Source organism: Physcomitrium patens, chromosome 17, assembly GCF_059467195.1.
Source record: "Physcomitrium patens ecotype Gransden chromosome 17, ASM5946719v1, whole genome shotgun sequence".
Taxonomy (NCBI): domain Eukaryota; kingdom Viridiplantae; phylum Streptophyta; class Bryopsida; order Funariales; family Funariaceae; genus Physcomitrium; species Physcomitrium patens.
This window is the reverse complement of record NC_143426.1, coordinates 12,550,308-12,566,819: the sequence shown is the minus strand read 5'-3', so window position 1 is coordinate 12,566,819 and position 16,512 is coordinate 12,550,308. Positions and strand designations below refer to the sequence as shown.

General features: G+C 38.5%; 1 protein-coding gene across 2 annotated transcripts; it reads right to left on the bottom strand.

Moving 5' to 3' along the window:
- Window positions 1–1,490: 1,490 nt before the first annotated feature.
- On the bottom strand, window positions 1,491–4,047 carry LOC112294822 (uncharacterized). Of its 2 annotated transcripts, none has more exons than XM_024545704.3 (3): window positions 3,694–4,047; window positions 2,944–3,353; window positions 1,491–2,718 (listed from the first exon to the last, which is right to left on the bottom strand). In XM_024545704.3, exons 1-3 carry the CDS (start codon window positions 3,821–3,823, stop codon window positions 2,224–2,226), a joined length of 1,035 nt encoding a protein of 344 aa, XP_024401472.1. In that variant the 5' UTR covers window positions 3,824–4,047; the 3' UTR covers window positions 1,491–2,223. The 2 variants fall into 2 exon arrangements, with proteins under 2 accessions (XP_024401472.1, XP_024401473.1); XM_024545705.3 differs by lacking the exon at window positions 3,694–4,047 and adding an exon at window positions 3,565–3,682.
- Window positions 4,048–16,512: the final 12,465 nt, after the last annotated feature.

Genomic DNA, 16,512 nt, shown 5'->3' with positions numbered 1-16,512 from the left:
AGAACTTAAATAAGATGTAAAATCAATCAATGTGCGTGTCCTAGTGACTCGGCAAGCTCCTCCAGGAACCCTGACTTGTCAAGCTCACTGAGCTACACGCAGCTTGAGAATAGTTCAGCAAGAGGCTCCAGGCAAAGGTAGCCCAAGCGCACCGTGTGAGAGAGTGGGTGTCTTCTTTGCAGCTTTGTGTTGCGAACCGTTCAACCCACAAGCACTAACACAATCCCCACTATTCTGTCTTTTTTGCTGTTTTTTTGTTCGTATTCAGTTTTTTATATGGTTTTTTTAATGGTCCATGTGTCTGACATGGCCACGAATCTCTCCTTCTGGGAGTTGGGTCCCATTTGTGCACAGTGGCAGCTGTCCATCTAGTGGGTTGCCACAATCTAGTGAGACTCTCTACCCCTCCAAAATTCCACCAACATTCGCACCTAGTGCTTCGGACAGGCCAGAGTGAGTCAGCTTGGGGGGGCAAGGGCGCACAGTAGCCACGAGCTACCGAGTTTGAAGGAAAAGAGTTCAAAAGTGTTAAACAAAAAACAGACGAAGAAGAAGAAGCAGAAGCAGGAGCAGAAGAAAGATAACAATGCTGGGGTTCAGGGACAGGCAGCCTGTTGAAGAGGGGAGACTGTGTGTGTGTTGGCGCCGATTGTCGTAAGAGCGGCCAAGGCTGTGAGCTTGTTAATGGAATCGTGTGCATGGTACAGACGAGCACCATGTGCACAGCTAGAGCTCATTTGTTGCATGGTGGGGGGGACCCAAAGTTCATTGACGTCGGCTGCAGGAGCGGTTGGCAGGGGGAGGTACTACTAATTTCGCTGGTGAGCGATGCTACGGCAGCGTGTTCACACAGCATGCAGGGGACGATTCTTTATTGAGGGGATGAAATAAGTGAGTCCATGAAGATGCCCTCTTTTAGTGAAGTGAACAGCGGTGAAGCGTACAGCAGCTCATTTTACTCAATGTGCTAGAGACAGGAGTTTTGAAGCATATCACCGCACTGTGAAATGTACCGTGGTCTTGAATCGTGTGCTTCATCTTCCTCTTCTACTTCTAGTAGTAATGATAATTATAATAATGACTATACATAAAAAGATGGCCAACTTTGCTGTGTGACAAGTAGTGTGAGAAAGAACTCTCCATTTTCATGTCCATGGAGGTGAGAGTCACGCAGTTGTCTGCTCTAATGGTGTCAATTAACACATCCAATCAATGCCATAGGTGTCAGTTGGAGTAGTGAAATCCAGACGAAAAATGGAGGATTTTTTTTGGCTACAATGTACTACAATTTGCACAATTTTTTATGATATTCATAAGCTTCCAAGGAAATAAAAGTATAAAAGTAAAGACAATGGCTTTTCAGATCAAAAGGTGTCATTTTCAGAGGACCCTTTGTGACAGACTTGCATGCAGTTGTGTCATAACTTCTCACAGCGACTAGCGTCGTATGAGAGTACTCAGCATCACCGGCCACTTGAAGAAGACAGTGATGGGAGAGAAACTTGGTGCACAAGTGAAGCCCCTTTATTCCAAGTGATATGAGAGAGAGAGAGAGAGAGAGAGAGAGCACTGGCAGAATTAGCATGAAAAAGTGATGATAGTTGAACGAGATCTAGGCATCGTCGACAACACCGAGGACCACCGATGCTTATTTCATTTCTATACAAATGTTGGCCGACAGCAGTGCTCGAGCCGGGTGCACCGGCGTAAATGGTAACGGTCCTCCGTACTGTTTAATCGCAACTGGGTGATTATTCTCCAAATGTAATGCTACGCCTGCTTCGACAGACGCCAGCTTATGATGTCTGCTCCGACATTGACGATCCGGAGGGTTATGTGTCCTAGCTCTAATTACTTAAGCATATAACTACATACAATTTCTGAATTAACCAAATAAAATTACAGCGTATCTAGCAGAACGACCGAGTTGCGGCAGATGCAACACAATGATATCCGGGATCAACCAGTGTTCAGGTCTCCTGGGTTATTGTGTATTTTGCCAATTTTTTTGCATAGTGCGATTACTTTGACGTAAAGTCCCTCGTTGGTGAAGCGCGCTGGGAACATAGGATTACACATGTCAAGTGGAAGAGCTTCATACATATTGTACAACCTGCGACCGGGAGCTCGAAAAAACTGCCAGGAAAAACTCAAAACTCCGGGAAACGCAGTGAGTCCGAATTCATGTACAGACTGATGCTGCTGCTCCAATTTTTGGTCTGCTCAAGCCCAATCCCACCAGTTAGGTAGGACGGTCTGATTCTCTAGCTGCGACAACAAGAAGGCCTGGTCAGTGGGAAATCCGGCCATCTCCTCCAGCTTCACTTGTAGCGAGAGCGTATCCCCTACGCCGGCGAGCTGCGGATTCGGTGTCGGTCCCACAAAGCTTTCCGGAGGGAACTGAGGATGGTGATACTGGACCCATGGCGCGTCGGTGGGCAGGTTCGGGTTACTGCTATCGCCAGTGCGGGGGCTCTCGGCGTCCATGACGTCGCTGGAGTAGCTGTCAGAGCTCATGGTCCGCTTAACGCTGCGCTCGTTGGGCTCCTTGGCTGCTCCGGGGAGAACGTCGATGGTCGGAGTGGACCTGACTTTCGATGTAACAATGTCGGATTTCTCAGACTGCGCGGGTGAAGCTGGCTGGCTGCTACATTGCGTGGGTTCGGAAGCGTCTACGTTCTTTTCTTCCTCCGTGGTGATTCCCTTCAAGCGATTAACCTGATCAGGGTAGAAAACACCGGTTAGGATTCGATTCTGTGATGATGATACACAGTGTATGGCGAGAACTAACGCGAAAATTAATCACCGGCAGTGTTCGCTGGCCGGTGCGACTTTTTCGTAATTCATATCGCCTGTCCATGTGCTGTATTCTAGTCGGAGGAACATCGATTCAGGGCACGTAATACCAGTGTCTAATTTGGGGAGATTTGAAGGGGATTGTACCTCGTCTTTGAGATTCTTCTTGTCCTTAAGAACGGCCTCGAAATCGCTCTTCAAGCGGTTGTAGTCTTGAGTCAGAGTCTCGTAGTCGCGCTCGAGCTGTTTGATTTTCCAGCGTGCGCGCCTGTTCTGGAACCACACGGCCACTTGACGGGGCTGCAGTCCAAGCTCCTTGGCCAGCTGCATTTTCCTCTCCGGCTCTAGCTTGTTCTCCACTTCGAAATTGCGCTCCAGGGATCGCACCTGATCGAATGAGAGGCGCCGCTTCTTCTCCACATGGTGAGAAAATTCGTCCACGCCTTCGTCGACATCCTCGGGCTCCTCCGAAGAATGATTCTCATACGCTGCGTAATAGGGGCGTTTCTGCCCACATCCCGCACTCATATCCTCCAGATCTCCAAGAGACCTTGGTACTGCAAAATGTACCAAACAACAATATCAGACACTTGACTAACTCAAATTTTCCGCACAAGAATTTCAAGTCAAGTTTTAAATTGAAACGACAAGACAATTCTCTGCAACCCTCGTGCAGTTTCTGTCATGTCAACAGGTTACCGATTTCTTGCAAAATCTGAAACCCCTCTTCTATCATCTCCAAAGGGAATTTCCTAGCGGCAGAGCAACCTGCATTGCAAGGTACCAGCATTCTCTGGACCGACGACCCTTCACATGTTCCAGATACAATTGACTACATCTAGTGGGATCCTAGACGAAGCTTAGTTCAAAGAGGAGCTTGCGATGGTCAGTTCGCACCTTGTTGCAGGGCCATGTGCGGAGAGCAAGATCCAAGCATAGCCACGAGAGTATCAGCACGGTGATCATTGCGCTGCATAAGCATATTCAAACTCTGTCCACCGTATGGGCCCAGACTGACGACGGCCATCTTGCTGGATCTGTCCGCAACGACACTGAGCACACTTCACACTAGTCTTGGTGCTGCAGATGCATTGAACACTGTAACTCCCACCCAATCCACTCACACCTCTCCAACACGCTTCTGGGCCTGCGGCCAAGCTTGCCCTTATCTCTTGTAGGTGTCTAGCTAACTCTGCACCAAGGATATGTATGTATCTCCCCGATCTTGTAAAACGAGGAGCTCGATACAACACCGAGGAACTGCAAACTCTAGCAGACCACAGCTGGTCTTTATGACTTTCGCCAGATCTTATGCTCCGACTGCCGGAAGCACCGATACAAAGGCGTTTACCTTTTATTACCGGGTCAAAAAGAATCCTGGCAAATTGTCTGATAAAATAACCATGCCCTCCTCGGGTGCTCTTCGCGAGGCTCCCCACACCCTCCTTTCTACATGACCGAGCACTGGTGTACCGGACGCGAAGTGCTGCAGGTCCCCTCGCGACGATGCGACGGGCTACTGGAGATTACTGGAGCATTCTGCCTTGCTGGTGGCACAGTGCCGCTTGCTTTCCTTTTTCTTTTATTATTTCCTCCTTCAATCCTCCCTACCTGTCCTTTGTACTTGCCCACGTTTTCGGCCCCGGGCCCTCCATCGCTACCAGCAGCTCTGACACCCGAAATTTTCACCCACACGGACTCTCTGACACCAAATTTAGATAAGCCAACGCTGGCTTCAACAATGCAGCAGGAACTACTGGACTTTCTGTAGCTGTACTGACGCAAATACCGCGCTAAGTCCTCCAGTAACCGGAGACTGGATCGGCCTGCATCCCTTCTCCTGATTCGAATAGTCGTCATCACCAAACACTCTAACGATCGCTCAACGACGACACCAGTGACAATTCAGCAGCTTCGAAGTTGCCTGCTCACTCTTACAGATCGAAGCTCTTTTCCTTACAGAAAACAATCTTCTTGGTGCTCTCGGGTAGGAGCACCTACTGCCAACTACGCGTAATTACATCTCATCCTACGAGACATCCATAATTCTCCCGTTCGAATGAATGCTCGGCGTATTTCTATTACAAACTTGTCCTCTCAGCTCGCTTACCCACATTCAGAAGAGAGAAATATAAAGTAGCTTTGTCGAGATCTAAGATATTCTTATGATATTCTACAATATCTCAAATATATAGAGCTTGTGGATTCAAAGATTTTAGAGTTTTTGTTTTTCTATAATTGATCAGCAGAGGGGACCAAATCTATGGCTATCAATGAGATAGGCAAAATGACATGAAAACAGCCACATCACATCCAGCCTCCAGTGCATTCACATCTGCACACTAGAAAACACTGCAGACATGAAAAGATTGGCCACACTAATAAATAAAAACCAAAAGCTCAATTAGTGAGTGCATCAATTACAAACCTCAAATTCAATGTGCACCCAATGCCACATATCTCCACCCTAACTAGCTTTGCTTTGTGTTTTGTTGATGGGTTATTACTTATTCTTCATTGCACACTGCAATGATTTGTTGTCATTTTCCCCACTGGTCAAAAAAAAAGATTTGTCAATTGATTGAGTGACAAATGCTTTGGGTCAAATGGCAAATGATCAGCAAATTCTTCATTCATGGAGATCAGCCCCTATATAATAACATGCAGCCAGTAACTAGGGCTGGAGTTTTTCATGTTGCAACATCACAAAAAGAACTTTGTATCATCCAATATGCTGCCCCTCCTCCTCCTTACATCACCAGTATAAGGACAATGTGGTGGAGTCATTATGGACGTAACCAACTCTTACAACTATGAAATAGCACCACCACCACCACAACCCAGTTCCATCCATTGAGTGACATCCCCCACAACAATAGAAGCTGGAAATTGAACACCAAGTAGGAAGGAAGGGAAGTACAGAAAAGAAGGGAAGAAAGAGGGACCTCGCTTGTTTGATGCCAATGATACATTATGGCCTTTGCATGCTACAAAATGCATCATCACTTCTTTGGTGGTGGATGTGGCACAATTTGGGGAAGCTGGGGAGGGAGGGAAGGCTGGTAGGAAATTTGTCTCAACCTCTTTTTTTCAGTGGCAGCTTTGTCAGGCATGACAAACAGTCTACTTCATCTCCCTTGTGGTACCCAGCTTCTCTACCCTTCCCTGTCCAGTGTGTGTTATTGATGGGGTCTCCATATTTCTGCTGTGGAAAGCCCTTTTGGAGGCTCAATTGCTTCTTGCAAAGAAGAGGTTTTTATTTCTAGAAAGAACAAGAAGTGGAGAGCAGATTATACAAATGGATGATTATTAAGTGCAATTTTTTATATCTAAAGATGAGTCTGAGAGGTTTGTTGTCTTTTGATTGTGCCAAAACCAAAGGGAGATGTATATTACTTGATGATTTTTTACCTAAAGGAGGTACATTTTGTCCTGTCACACTGTCTCCCTCCCCCTTCTCAAATGAAGCAAAATTAATAAAATGTTGTTATTAGTGATACAGAGCCTTGATGTTAATTAGAACATTGACAGATGTACTGTTTGTTAATGTGCTCACAACTAATTCTGGTGAGGCAGAATTAGAGCTGTGAAGGTTACAATATATTGGTTTGTGGATAGGAGCTGATCCATTTCAAAAGCCAGCCCCAAGTTTAGTAGAAGAAATTGATACTTGAGAATTAAGGATGTGAAACTCACACTTCTGACAATTCCTTTTTTTGGCAGATAGATGTGCATCTTACAAGAATTATTCCATTTTTCCAAGTAGATTCGGTGCAAATTTGATGGGTTCAACAACCATGGTGTAGATACAAAGTAAGCTGTTTAGGAATTTGCCAGCATAGTTGACCATGGATCATGGGGCCACCTGGTTTTAGGATTACATGCCTATTTCCAATGCATGCAGGTAGGATTATATGCCTATTTTTTCTCCTACAAGCATGTGTATGTACAATCATGTGTTAAGTTCTGATGCTGTATTCCAATTAGAATTTTCTCTGCTGTTTTTTTATAGCATGCATGTGGTGCCACATAAATCTAAAGTTTCCACGTTGACCTACTGTAGCACTAAACCCATCCTAGGTCAATTCAGAGTCAATGGTGTCATTGCATCTTGATTATTGACAGGCAAATTTGCACACTAATCTCATCCCCAATCCAAACTCATGGGTTTGACTTAATAAACTTTTTGCAGTTGTTCCACATCCACCTGTGTCAAGACATGAAACAATCACAACATTAACGCATGGTAATGTGATTACCAATAATGCTGATGAGAATAAGAATAATCATGATAATGATTTGGGTACCATGTGGGTTTTCTAATCAGAGGTTAACCCTTTGTTGACATTGCACATATGACAATGTTTTGCTCTCCTTTTGTCTTGCTTCATCACTCAAGTTTTGCCATGCTTTAAAATAACAATCCCACAAAACACACTCACGTGCAAAGAGTGGGCCTCGCGTGAGAAAAGCAGGAACTATTTCCTCTTTGTCCCCGTGTGAGTGTGAGTGCGAGTGCGAGTGCATGTTTTTTTGTTTTTTGTTTTGTTTTTAGTTATAATTTAATTTTGTTCCCCCTTTTCCTTTCCTCCTCAGTATCCTTTCTCCCACAGAGTGGGTGTCTTCACAGGTCACACAAATCAACTTACTTGGGGGCCAAAAACTGCCTTCAACTTGTGAGAGAGAGACTGAAGCCTCACATGTACCACATACATCTCTTTTTGCATTGGCTTCAAACACTCCTGGAGGAGCCACCCAGTCAAGTTGGTGTTGGTATGTCTTCTCTTTAGTTATCTGAAGAGGAACCTCATGAAATAATACAAATAAATAAGTAGGAGAAAATACAAAAGTGCTTACAGATCATTTTCTTTTTTCTTTTTTCTGCACCTGAAAATTGATCAGTAAGCAAAAAGATGTTTTACTTCTTCTTTGTCTTCTTCTCAAATATGGAGGGGGGGGGGGTCATCTTGCAAAAGTTGTAGGTTGATACTAATGATTTCCATGTGTAATAAGTGAAGAAGAAGAGGAAGAAAGCATAATCTACTGACTTTTCACACCACTGTGAGAATCTTACAACTTCTCAATAAAAAATAAAAAATAAAAACTATGTATTACTTTGCTATGTGCTGCATCAAACTGACAATACAAAACACTGCAATTTTTTTTAAAAAAACATATACAAACAACAGTAAGAGTTCTCAAAAATCATGTTTTCCCTACAGAATCTGATCACACCATTCCTGTCATTAAAAAAAATAATCAAAATAACTAAAATAAAATTAAAAAACTTAGCTAAATTGGGAGTACTTTGGTAAAACATGGCTCTGATGGCAGCAAAAGCTCGGGAGAGAAAGAAGCAGGGAACAAGGAGGGGGAACCGGGGTAACTCTCCTTCCTTCCTTCCTTCCTTCATCCAATTCTTTCTTTCTTTAGAGGGTCAAGTAACCTGGCAAACCGACCCTGTCAAAAGAGCAATGCTTGGGGAATCAGGTCCAATAAGTGTTGGTTGGCTGGGCTGACTGGCTTGCTTGCTTGCTTCCCTTGGCTCCTCCTTCCTTCAACTCGCTCCTGTAAACCAGTCTTTCCTCCTTCTACACCATGTTTTTAATAATATTATTTGTTGTTTTCATGGGGGCACAAATCTCCTGGATCATTGCCTAGGGCTATTTTGGGGAGTGAGAGCACGGGAAGGAGGGCAAAGGGAGAAGGTTCATTACCCATTGAAACCAAAGGTTCTGTGTACTCGGAGATTCCAAATGGGAAGCTCAGGGTTGCCTGATGATTATGAAGGAAGCTCATTGCTTGCTTGCTTTTAGAAGACCAAGTTTTGGAGGTGGTTACCAATGCTCTGACACCTTCTTCAGCCACAGGGAAGGGAATGTGAGGAATAAGATACATTACCAATTTGTTGCTCCAGATTTTGTAGAGAATTCTTGCATCATTATTTTCTTATCCTCATCTGTTTAAAAAAAAAAAAAAAAAAAAAAAAAAAAAAATATATTTCTTCTTAAATTAAACTTCCACAGCAACAGACACACACACGTCTGGATGTGGGTCACAATGTCAGTCCTGTTGACATCACTTTCGAGGGGTTGAGTCTCCATCCATTGAGGTTGAGCTGCTGGTGAATGAGGCAGCTGGCATGCTCACTTGTGAGAGTGAGAAAGAAGGAATGCTCTCCTTTTCTCATCACTGACTCAAACACTGGGTGAGCGCATCCTTCATTGGAGCCTCAACTCAACGTCCTCAACTGAGACTGGGAAGCACACCACTGTAGTAGTAATAGAGGATGGTGGTGGTGGTCAGAGTAGCAGCGGAAGCATCCATGTCTCCCCACAGGAAAACTCAAGTGATTGCTTTTTGATCTCTATGGGCTCCAGTTTGGGGGCTTTTTTCTACCACCCCATTCAACACACTGAGCCCTCCACAGCCCCAATATTAAGTCCCTCCCCACTCATGCCACACACACACACACTCTCACACACACACTCAGACACACAACAGTTTGCTGGTTGGTTTGCAGCTTTTGATTCATAGCTGTGAAGCCACTCTCTCCCTCTCTTAATTGGGAGTATGCACTTCAATGATCCCCTTGGTAGTAAATTTGGAAAGGGTTTTTTTTTGAAATAAAACTGCTTTACACAAGTGCACAGTCATTGCAAAGTGTAGTTTTTTGCAATGAGTTACCAAAAAACCATTTGTTTACAACCCATCTCTGCCCAAATTCCATATGTAATTGTCCTGCATGCTCAATAGCTTGTTTGAAACCTTCTCCCACATTCTTTGGGGAAAAAGTCTCAGAATCAAATTCAAAACTTTGTTTTTTTCAATGGTGATGAATCTCACACCAAAAAAAATCGTGATTATTTATTTATTTACTTATTAAGAACAGGAAAAGATCAAAATGAGTAATGGTGAAGATGATTTGTATTTTAATGAAAAAGAATAAAGCAATATCCCTTCCTTGCTCTTTCATCTGATGTCATGTCAAGTACAGAGATGACACCAAAAATTTGTCTCTAAGCAGTGACCATTCTTGAGTGTATCAAGATGGAGGCAGGAAAAAAATAAAACAACAAATAGAACTTTAAAATGGGGATACAAAAAAGGGCTTCCTACCATCAGAGAACAATTCCTACTTGATTCAACTAGTCATATAACTTACATATAATAATAGAAACAAGCAACAGAAATTAAAGCCATTAAAAAATGAGGAAAAGGAGGGGAGAGCATGCAAATGAGGAGAAGAATACAAGCATACCACCCAATTTTTTAATGATTAGAAAAACAAATGGTTCATTCAGTTTCAGCAGCAGCCACACTCATACAATATATACACATTTTCTAATGGAGAAAAAATGCATGTGTAATCCCTTTCTCCTAGTATTCTACTTGCCAACCCTCTCAGAATCTAGGTCCACCACCACCTTTTTAAAAAGAAAAATATGAAGGGGGGAGGATCTGGAACACATATACCCATCGGGAAGGGGAAGAAGCCCTTACAATTAGTGGGAACCTAAAACCCAAATATCACTGCGTAACAAATAGCCCTAAAAAACTTAAAATTTTTAATCTTTTTTTAAAAAATAATTAGAAAGTACATCAATAACTCCAGTGGGCCAAACCCACAAGCTACCACCACCAAATGAATGAATGACATCCCCTTTTCTCCCCCCCTTTACCTCTATTGTCCTTCCCTCAGTCTTTTACTATAATCTCCTTATTGTTCTCCCTCACTGCGTTGGTTGTTTTTGTTTGTTGGTAATTGTTTTTGGGTGTTTTTCACGCACTCTCTCATGGTGTGATGCTGTTGTCTGTGCAGCAGCTCTCAATGGTGTGAATCTGCAAATGGGCTGTCCACTTATACAGACAGAATTGCAAATTGGCCTCCGGAGCTGCATTTCCAACACCCACTGCTCTCTTATGCTCTCTGACATGGGTGTACTTGTCAAGTCAACTCTTGTGTCAACCTTATTATTAATACTATTCTTCTTCCTGTTTTAGAAAACCATATATTTTTAATATAAAAAAGGAGATATGAATGAATGAGGAGAAAGTCAGACCTCTTGGTCAACTCTGGAGTCTTTCACTGTTTGCATACACAGTGATTCAGAAACACCTCATGTTGGCCGAGGCCTAGGACGGAGTAAGTTATTTATAGCTAGCTAGCTTGCAGTAGATAGATAGTTAGATAAATGAGGGCCAAATTCCCTGCTGGCTTTGCAATGTGGACATGGGTTATGGTTTCTCTGGTGAAGGCCAATACAACGAGGCCTTTTTCATTACACGAAGTGTTCAGGAAGGGAGTGGGCAGTTTGTGAAAAAAGAGGAGCATTGTCTTATACTTTGGTTTTATCATTTTTGTTTCACCACAAAGCAATCCCTGCTACTTTGTAAGACTAGAGGAATTCACCGTCTCCACAATCACCATTACCCACTTTTAGTTTTAGTTTTTTACTTTTATTGTGCTCCCTTCAAGAGCAATATAAAGGTGTGGGATTTGTATCTACATGGAGAGACAACCTGGAACTTCTCTGTAGTGATGACCTCACCGCCAATAATTGGAATCACCTAAATATAGCTCTCCAGAAACAATGAATAAAAATAAAAATAAAAATAAAAAATCAAATGAATGAATGATGATTGTAATGATAATATGCATGATGGGGTTTTGATTTGATAATCATAAAAAACAAAGGGACAAAGAGCTTGCCATGGCATACATATTATCAATATACTAAATTATCTCTATAAATTTTTTACGAGGTTCATGAATCCAGGAAGTACAGTTGAGTAATATCTGACATGTCAGGCCAGTGATTGCCCACTGGATAAATTTTTTTAAACAGCATTTTGCTTCTAATTTTTGTTTTTAATTTTTTGTAATTTATTTGTTTGTCATAGTAGTGGAAAATGCACCCACCATTGGGAGCTTTGTTCTCTTCAGTGGCGAACTCCTACTCATGAGGTTCATGCTCAATAGACATCATAGGCAAAGCACTGATGAGTGCAACAAGAAGCAAAAGAAAAAAAATAAAGTAAGAGGTAAAGTAAACCAAAAATGTAGCCAAAAAAGACAGTGGAAGGCCAGTGTGAAAAGGGGTACATTGAACGGCAGATGAGGCTCCAGCCACGATCGACAGCAATGAGGGATGCGGGGGACTGTGGGGCCCAAAAACTCGACCTCTTTAAATTGACACTTGTGCAGACTGGCGGCCATCCACACGTTTGAACCAGACTAAAAAGAATTTAAAAAAGAATTAAAAAAAAGGCGCATCCATGTCAGGAAAGTGGAGACAACAATTCCAAGCCTCTGCCCCAACTTGCTTGGCAAACTGGTGGTTGAAAAATTACAAAGCTTGCAAAAGTGAAAGTGGACTTTTGCCAATTCTACCCTTTGGAGAGGAACCCTCATTTTAAAGTTACCTTTTTTTTGAGGTATAAATTTTAGTTATTAATATTATTAAATATATAAATTAGTTATGTATATAATCTTAATAGTTTTCACTTGAACAGGTTTGAAATTTTAAGCTTAATCTTTATTTTATTGGTTGTATAAAATTGATTTCAATTTGAAATTATCTTGATTCATTTGATGGTAGGAGTGGAATTTTCTATAACATAGATAATTTTAAATTTATTTCTAAATTTAATCTAGGATTTAATGTTAAAATATTAAATATCCACACACACACACACACACACATATATATATATATATATATATATATTACATTAGTATTACATTAATAAAAAGAATTTAAATATGTTGTACAATAAAAACACAGTATATAGTATTTTATGTTGATTTCAGTTTTTTAATTAGAAATAATATACTATATTTTTTTTCAAATAATAAAATTAATTTTTAATTTGAAAATTATCCTCTTTTACATTAGTATAATTTTTATAATTATCATAATAAATTTATTTTTTTGCTTCTATTTATTGCTTCTATTTATGATAATTAAATTTTTATAATTAACAATAACAATATTAAGTTTTAATAATAATTTTTAATTAAATCTTTAATTATTACAATACTAACCTATAGAAAAATTAGCAGCAAATATACAGTATTAATTTAATACATCTATAAACAAAAAATACATACATATATAGTGCTTGTAATGCATCAATTTTATTTACTACTACAACCAATCTTAAATGTGATAAAATAATAAGATGTAAAAATATATAGATTTCTATTAATAAATTTATTATTTTAAGTTACTATTTTTATTATAAAATATTTTTTGAAATATAATCTTATTTGTAAAAAAATAAAGAACTTTTTAAAAGAATTAATAATAATAATATTAAGTTTTAATAATTTATGAATAGACAATAACTTATAATGAAATTATAACAATTATTATAAAATCATATATTATAGGAATTAAAGAAAAAATTAAGGATATTATATTTGGCAAAAGTGAAAATCTTATGTATTATCATTGCCAACCATAGATGTATTATTTCTATGCCTATCAAAGAAGTCAATAATAAAATTCAATGTCTATTCCAAAAAATTGTATAGTTGAAAGAAGCAAGTGAATCAACTTCATAATTGAATCCAAGAAGTCTTACTACTATAAGTATAAAAGAAGATAAGATCAATATGTTAGAGAGGTTTAATGGAACAAAATCAAAATTTTGAGGGTTTCTACAATAAGTTGAAGTTTCTATAAGGTTGTATCTTTTTTCAATACCTTCATGGATTTATCTACATTGGATTTATAAATGTATTCTTATCTAGAAGTACTCTTTTTTGATTTGCACCTTTGATGGAAAATGATTCATGACTCTTAAACAATTAACTTTTTAAAAGATTTCAAGAATACAAATTTGATTAGAGAGGAACAAGTCAAGTCATAACAATAATTCTTAATCTTTTTGAAACTTATTTATTAAGTCTAAAATTTATGTAAATTAATTCAACATATTTTAAATTTTTCATTCAATAATAAAAGTCTTAACGTTATTAAGAAGAATTTTGCTTATATTATAAAGAATTTAAATAAATTATTCAACATTATTCAAAAAAGCAACACAATCATAAAATTAAGAATATGGTTATTAAAGAGGTCAATGTGTTAAAAGATAATTTTTTCAAGCTATAATAGAGATAGTATATTAGAATCTTATATAATATCAAATAAATAAATAAATAAATAAATAAATAAAAATCCCTGTCAAAGAAATGAATCTCGAAGAAAAAAAATTCTTAATACACTCATGTATCACTGAAAGGAACTAAAAAGTCATTCAAAGATGATATAATATTCAACTACAATGGCTATTGTCAAAAACAAGAAGATTAAAAAGACTTGAAAGAGGACTAAGAACTAAAAAGATGTTGACAAGAGTAAAGAAGGCTTCACTCTTGCCTCCATATATACTCTCTTACTAGGAGCTACGTGGTGATATTCTATAAGATCTCCAACATGTGTTGACTTTGCTAGCCACATGTCTTAACTTGCAATGTAAGTTATTTATGTATGCACCATATAGTTAGCTTGTTCCACAAGCTACTACACAAAGTTAACTTATTGGCTAAGTTTTCAACCTATAAACACATCTAAAGTCAAAATTACATCTACAAAGCTTTTAAGAAGTTATTCTAGAAGACTTTATGAAATTAATCTATATTTATCTATTTCTATCTAATCATATAAATAACTATTGAGGTAAATGTATATATTCATGACATTATCTCTCCCTTCTAGACATGAGTTCTATGAAGAGTGGTCATTATCTTTCATGGATCTTTGTAATTCTTCATCTTGATTTTGATGGATGTCGTTGATAAAAGGCTTTAACTTTATTTACTATATTTATAAGATTCTTTAATAGCTTCCATGTGCATTCACTAATATCATATCCATACTACTGAACAAGATATTCTAATCTATTTTGGCATTGCCTTCAGTCTAAGACTTCTTCTACTTCAAACTCTTGATTATTATCCACTTTTATAGGAGGAGGTGACATTTGTCTTCTTTTTGAGATATTCACTATCTTATATGGCTCAAAAAAGGACATGTGAAATACAAAGTGGATCTTCATAAACTCCAATAGATGCAATCAAGAAGCAACATAATTGATTTGTTCACAAATAGGAAAAGATCCCAGCCTACAATAGTCCAAATCACAAGGACGAGTAGACTTGATATTGCAATGATGTAACTATACCTTATCACCTACGTTGAATTATAGTTGCTCCTTGCAATAGGCATCCGCATTGGTCTTTTATCATTCTTGAGCTTCTTTTAATTGTATCTTCAATGTTGTATGTAGCTTTGACAAATGATTTGATAAATCTTCCATCACAAGATTATCAAGACTTAAAAAGTCAAAAGTATTAAGTCATGGATGATAACCATAATTGGCAAAGAAAGATATTTTTTGAGTAGAAGAATGTACCAAATTATTATATGCAAACTCTATTAATGGCAAAAGAATTGTCCAATCATCTTGATGATAATTAATAGTACACCTCAAATTTTGCTCCAAAACTTGATTTACCTATTCTATTTGTCCATTAGTTTAAAGATGAAAAAGTGAAGAGAGCTTTATATCCACTTTTAGAATCTTAAATAGAATTTTTAAAAATCTTGATACAAATTGAGTCTCCCTATTTAATATAATATCTTTTGGCAATCCATGATAGCAATAGATATTATCAATGAAAGGCTTAGTTATTTTTTGACCTGAAATAGATTTTGTACATGGTACAAAATCTTCCATTTTAGTGAACTGATCTATGATTATAAATATAAAGTCATATGAACTTGAACTTAGAAGATCTATAATAAAATCCATAGAAATGAAAGACCATAGTTATTGAAGTATAAGCAATGTTTGGAGAAGTCCATAGAGTCGATGATTAGGAATTTTTGATCTTGAACAAATGTCACATGACTAGACAAAGTCTTTTACCACCTTCTACATTTATAGCAACCAAAAATCTTTAGATATAAGCTCTAAAGTCTTATTGTATCCAAAATATCCTACTGCTCAAATGTCATGACATGCTTGAAGAACACGTAAACGTGCTTTTCTTTTTGGAACATATATGCATCCTTCAAAATAGAGTAGGTTGTTCTTGAATTCAAATTTTAAAATATTATGAGATTCAAAAGAAAGATTCTTCATATTATGAATAAGAGGGTCAGAGGTGTCAAGAACATACACCAAGAAGTTGTAGAAGATTCTAGAAGGTTCTAGAGAAACTTTGTAGTTTATAGAAGCTACTTGAGAAGTTTTCAAGCTCGTGGAAGCTGATTGAGAAGCTTTCTAATTCGTAGAAGCTGCTTGAAAAGCTTCCTAGCTTGTAGTATGTAAAGGAACCGAGACTAAGGGGATCCTTAATCTCCACAATACGCCTCTTGGAGCTCTAGCTCACCTCTCTAGTATTGTTCTTGTATTCATTTGATTAATCTAGTTCTTGTCGATTCTTCTTGAGCTTCTTATTTAGATTTTCAGTCAGTATTCTAAATTCATGACAGTTTGTCGAGACCGCACTCATCTTTCATATCAAAGATAATTCCTTCTTGTTAGAGTGTGGATTATCCCTCTGCTTGAAGGTGCTAGCATTTTAGAGGTTGTGGATTATCCTCCTCTAAACTGATATTTTTTCTATTATAATATTGGAGTCTTATCTTTCTTGGAGAGAGTGGATTATCCTTTTTCTTGAAGATTTTAAGACATTTT

Coding starts and splice junctions, on each gene's coding strand:
- LOC112294822 (XM_024545704.3), bottom strand. CDS start 3,823: ATGGCCGTCGTCAGTCTGGGCCCATACGGTGGACAGAGTTTGAATATG. Junction 3,354..3,693: donor GCACATGGCCCTGCAACAAG/GTGCGAACTGAC, acceptor TACATTTTGCAG/TACCAAGGTCTCTTGGAGAT. Junction 2,719..2,943: donor AGAAGAATCTCAAAGACGAG/GTACAATCCCCT, acceptor TACCCTGATCAG/GTTAATCGCTTGAAGGGAAT.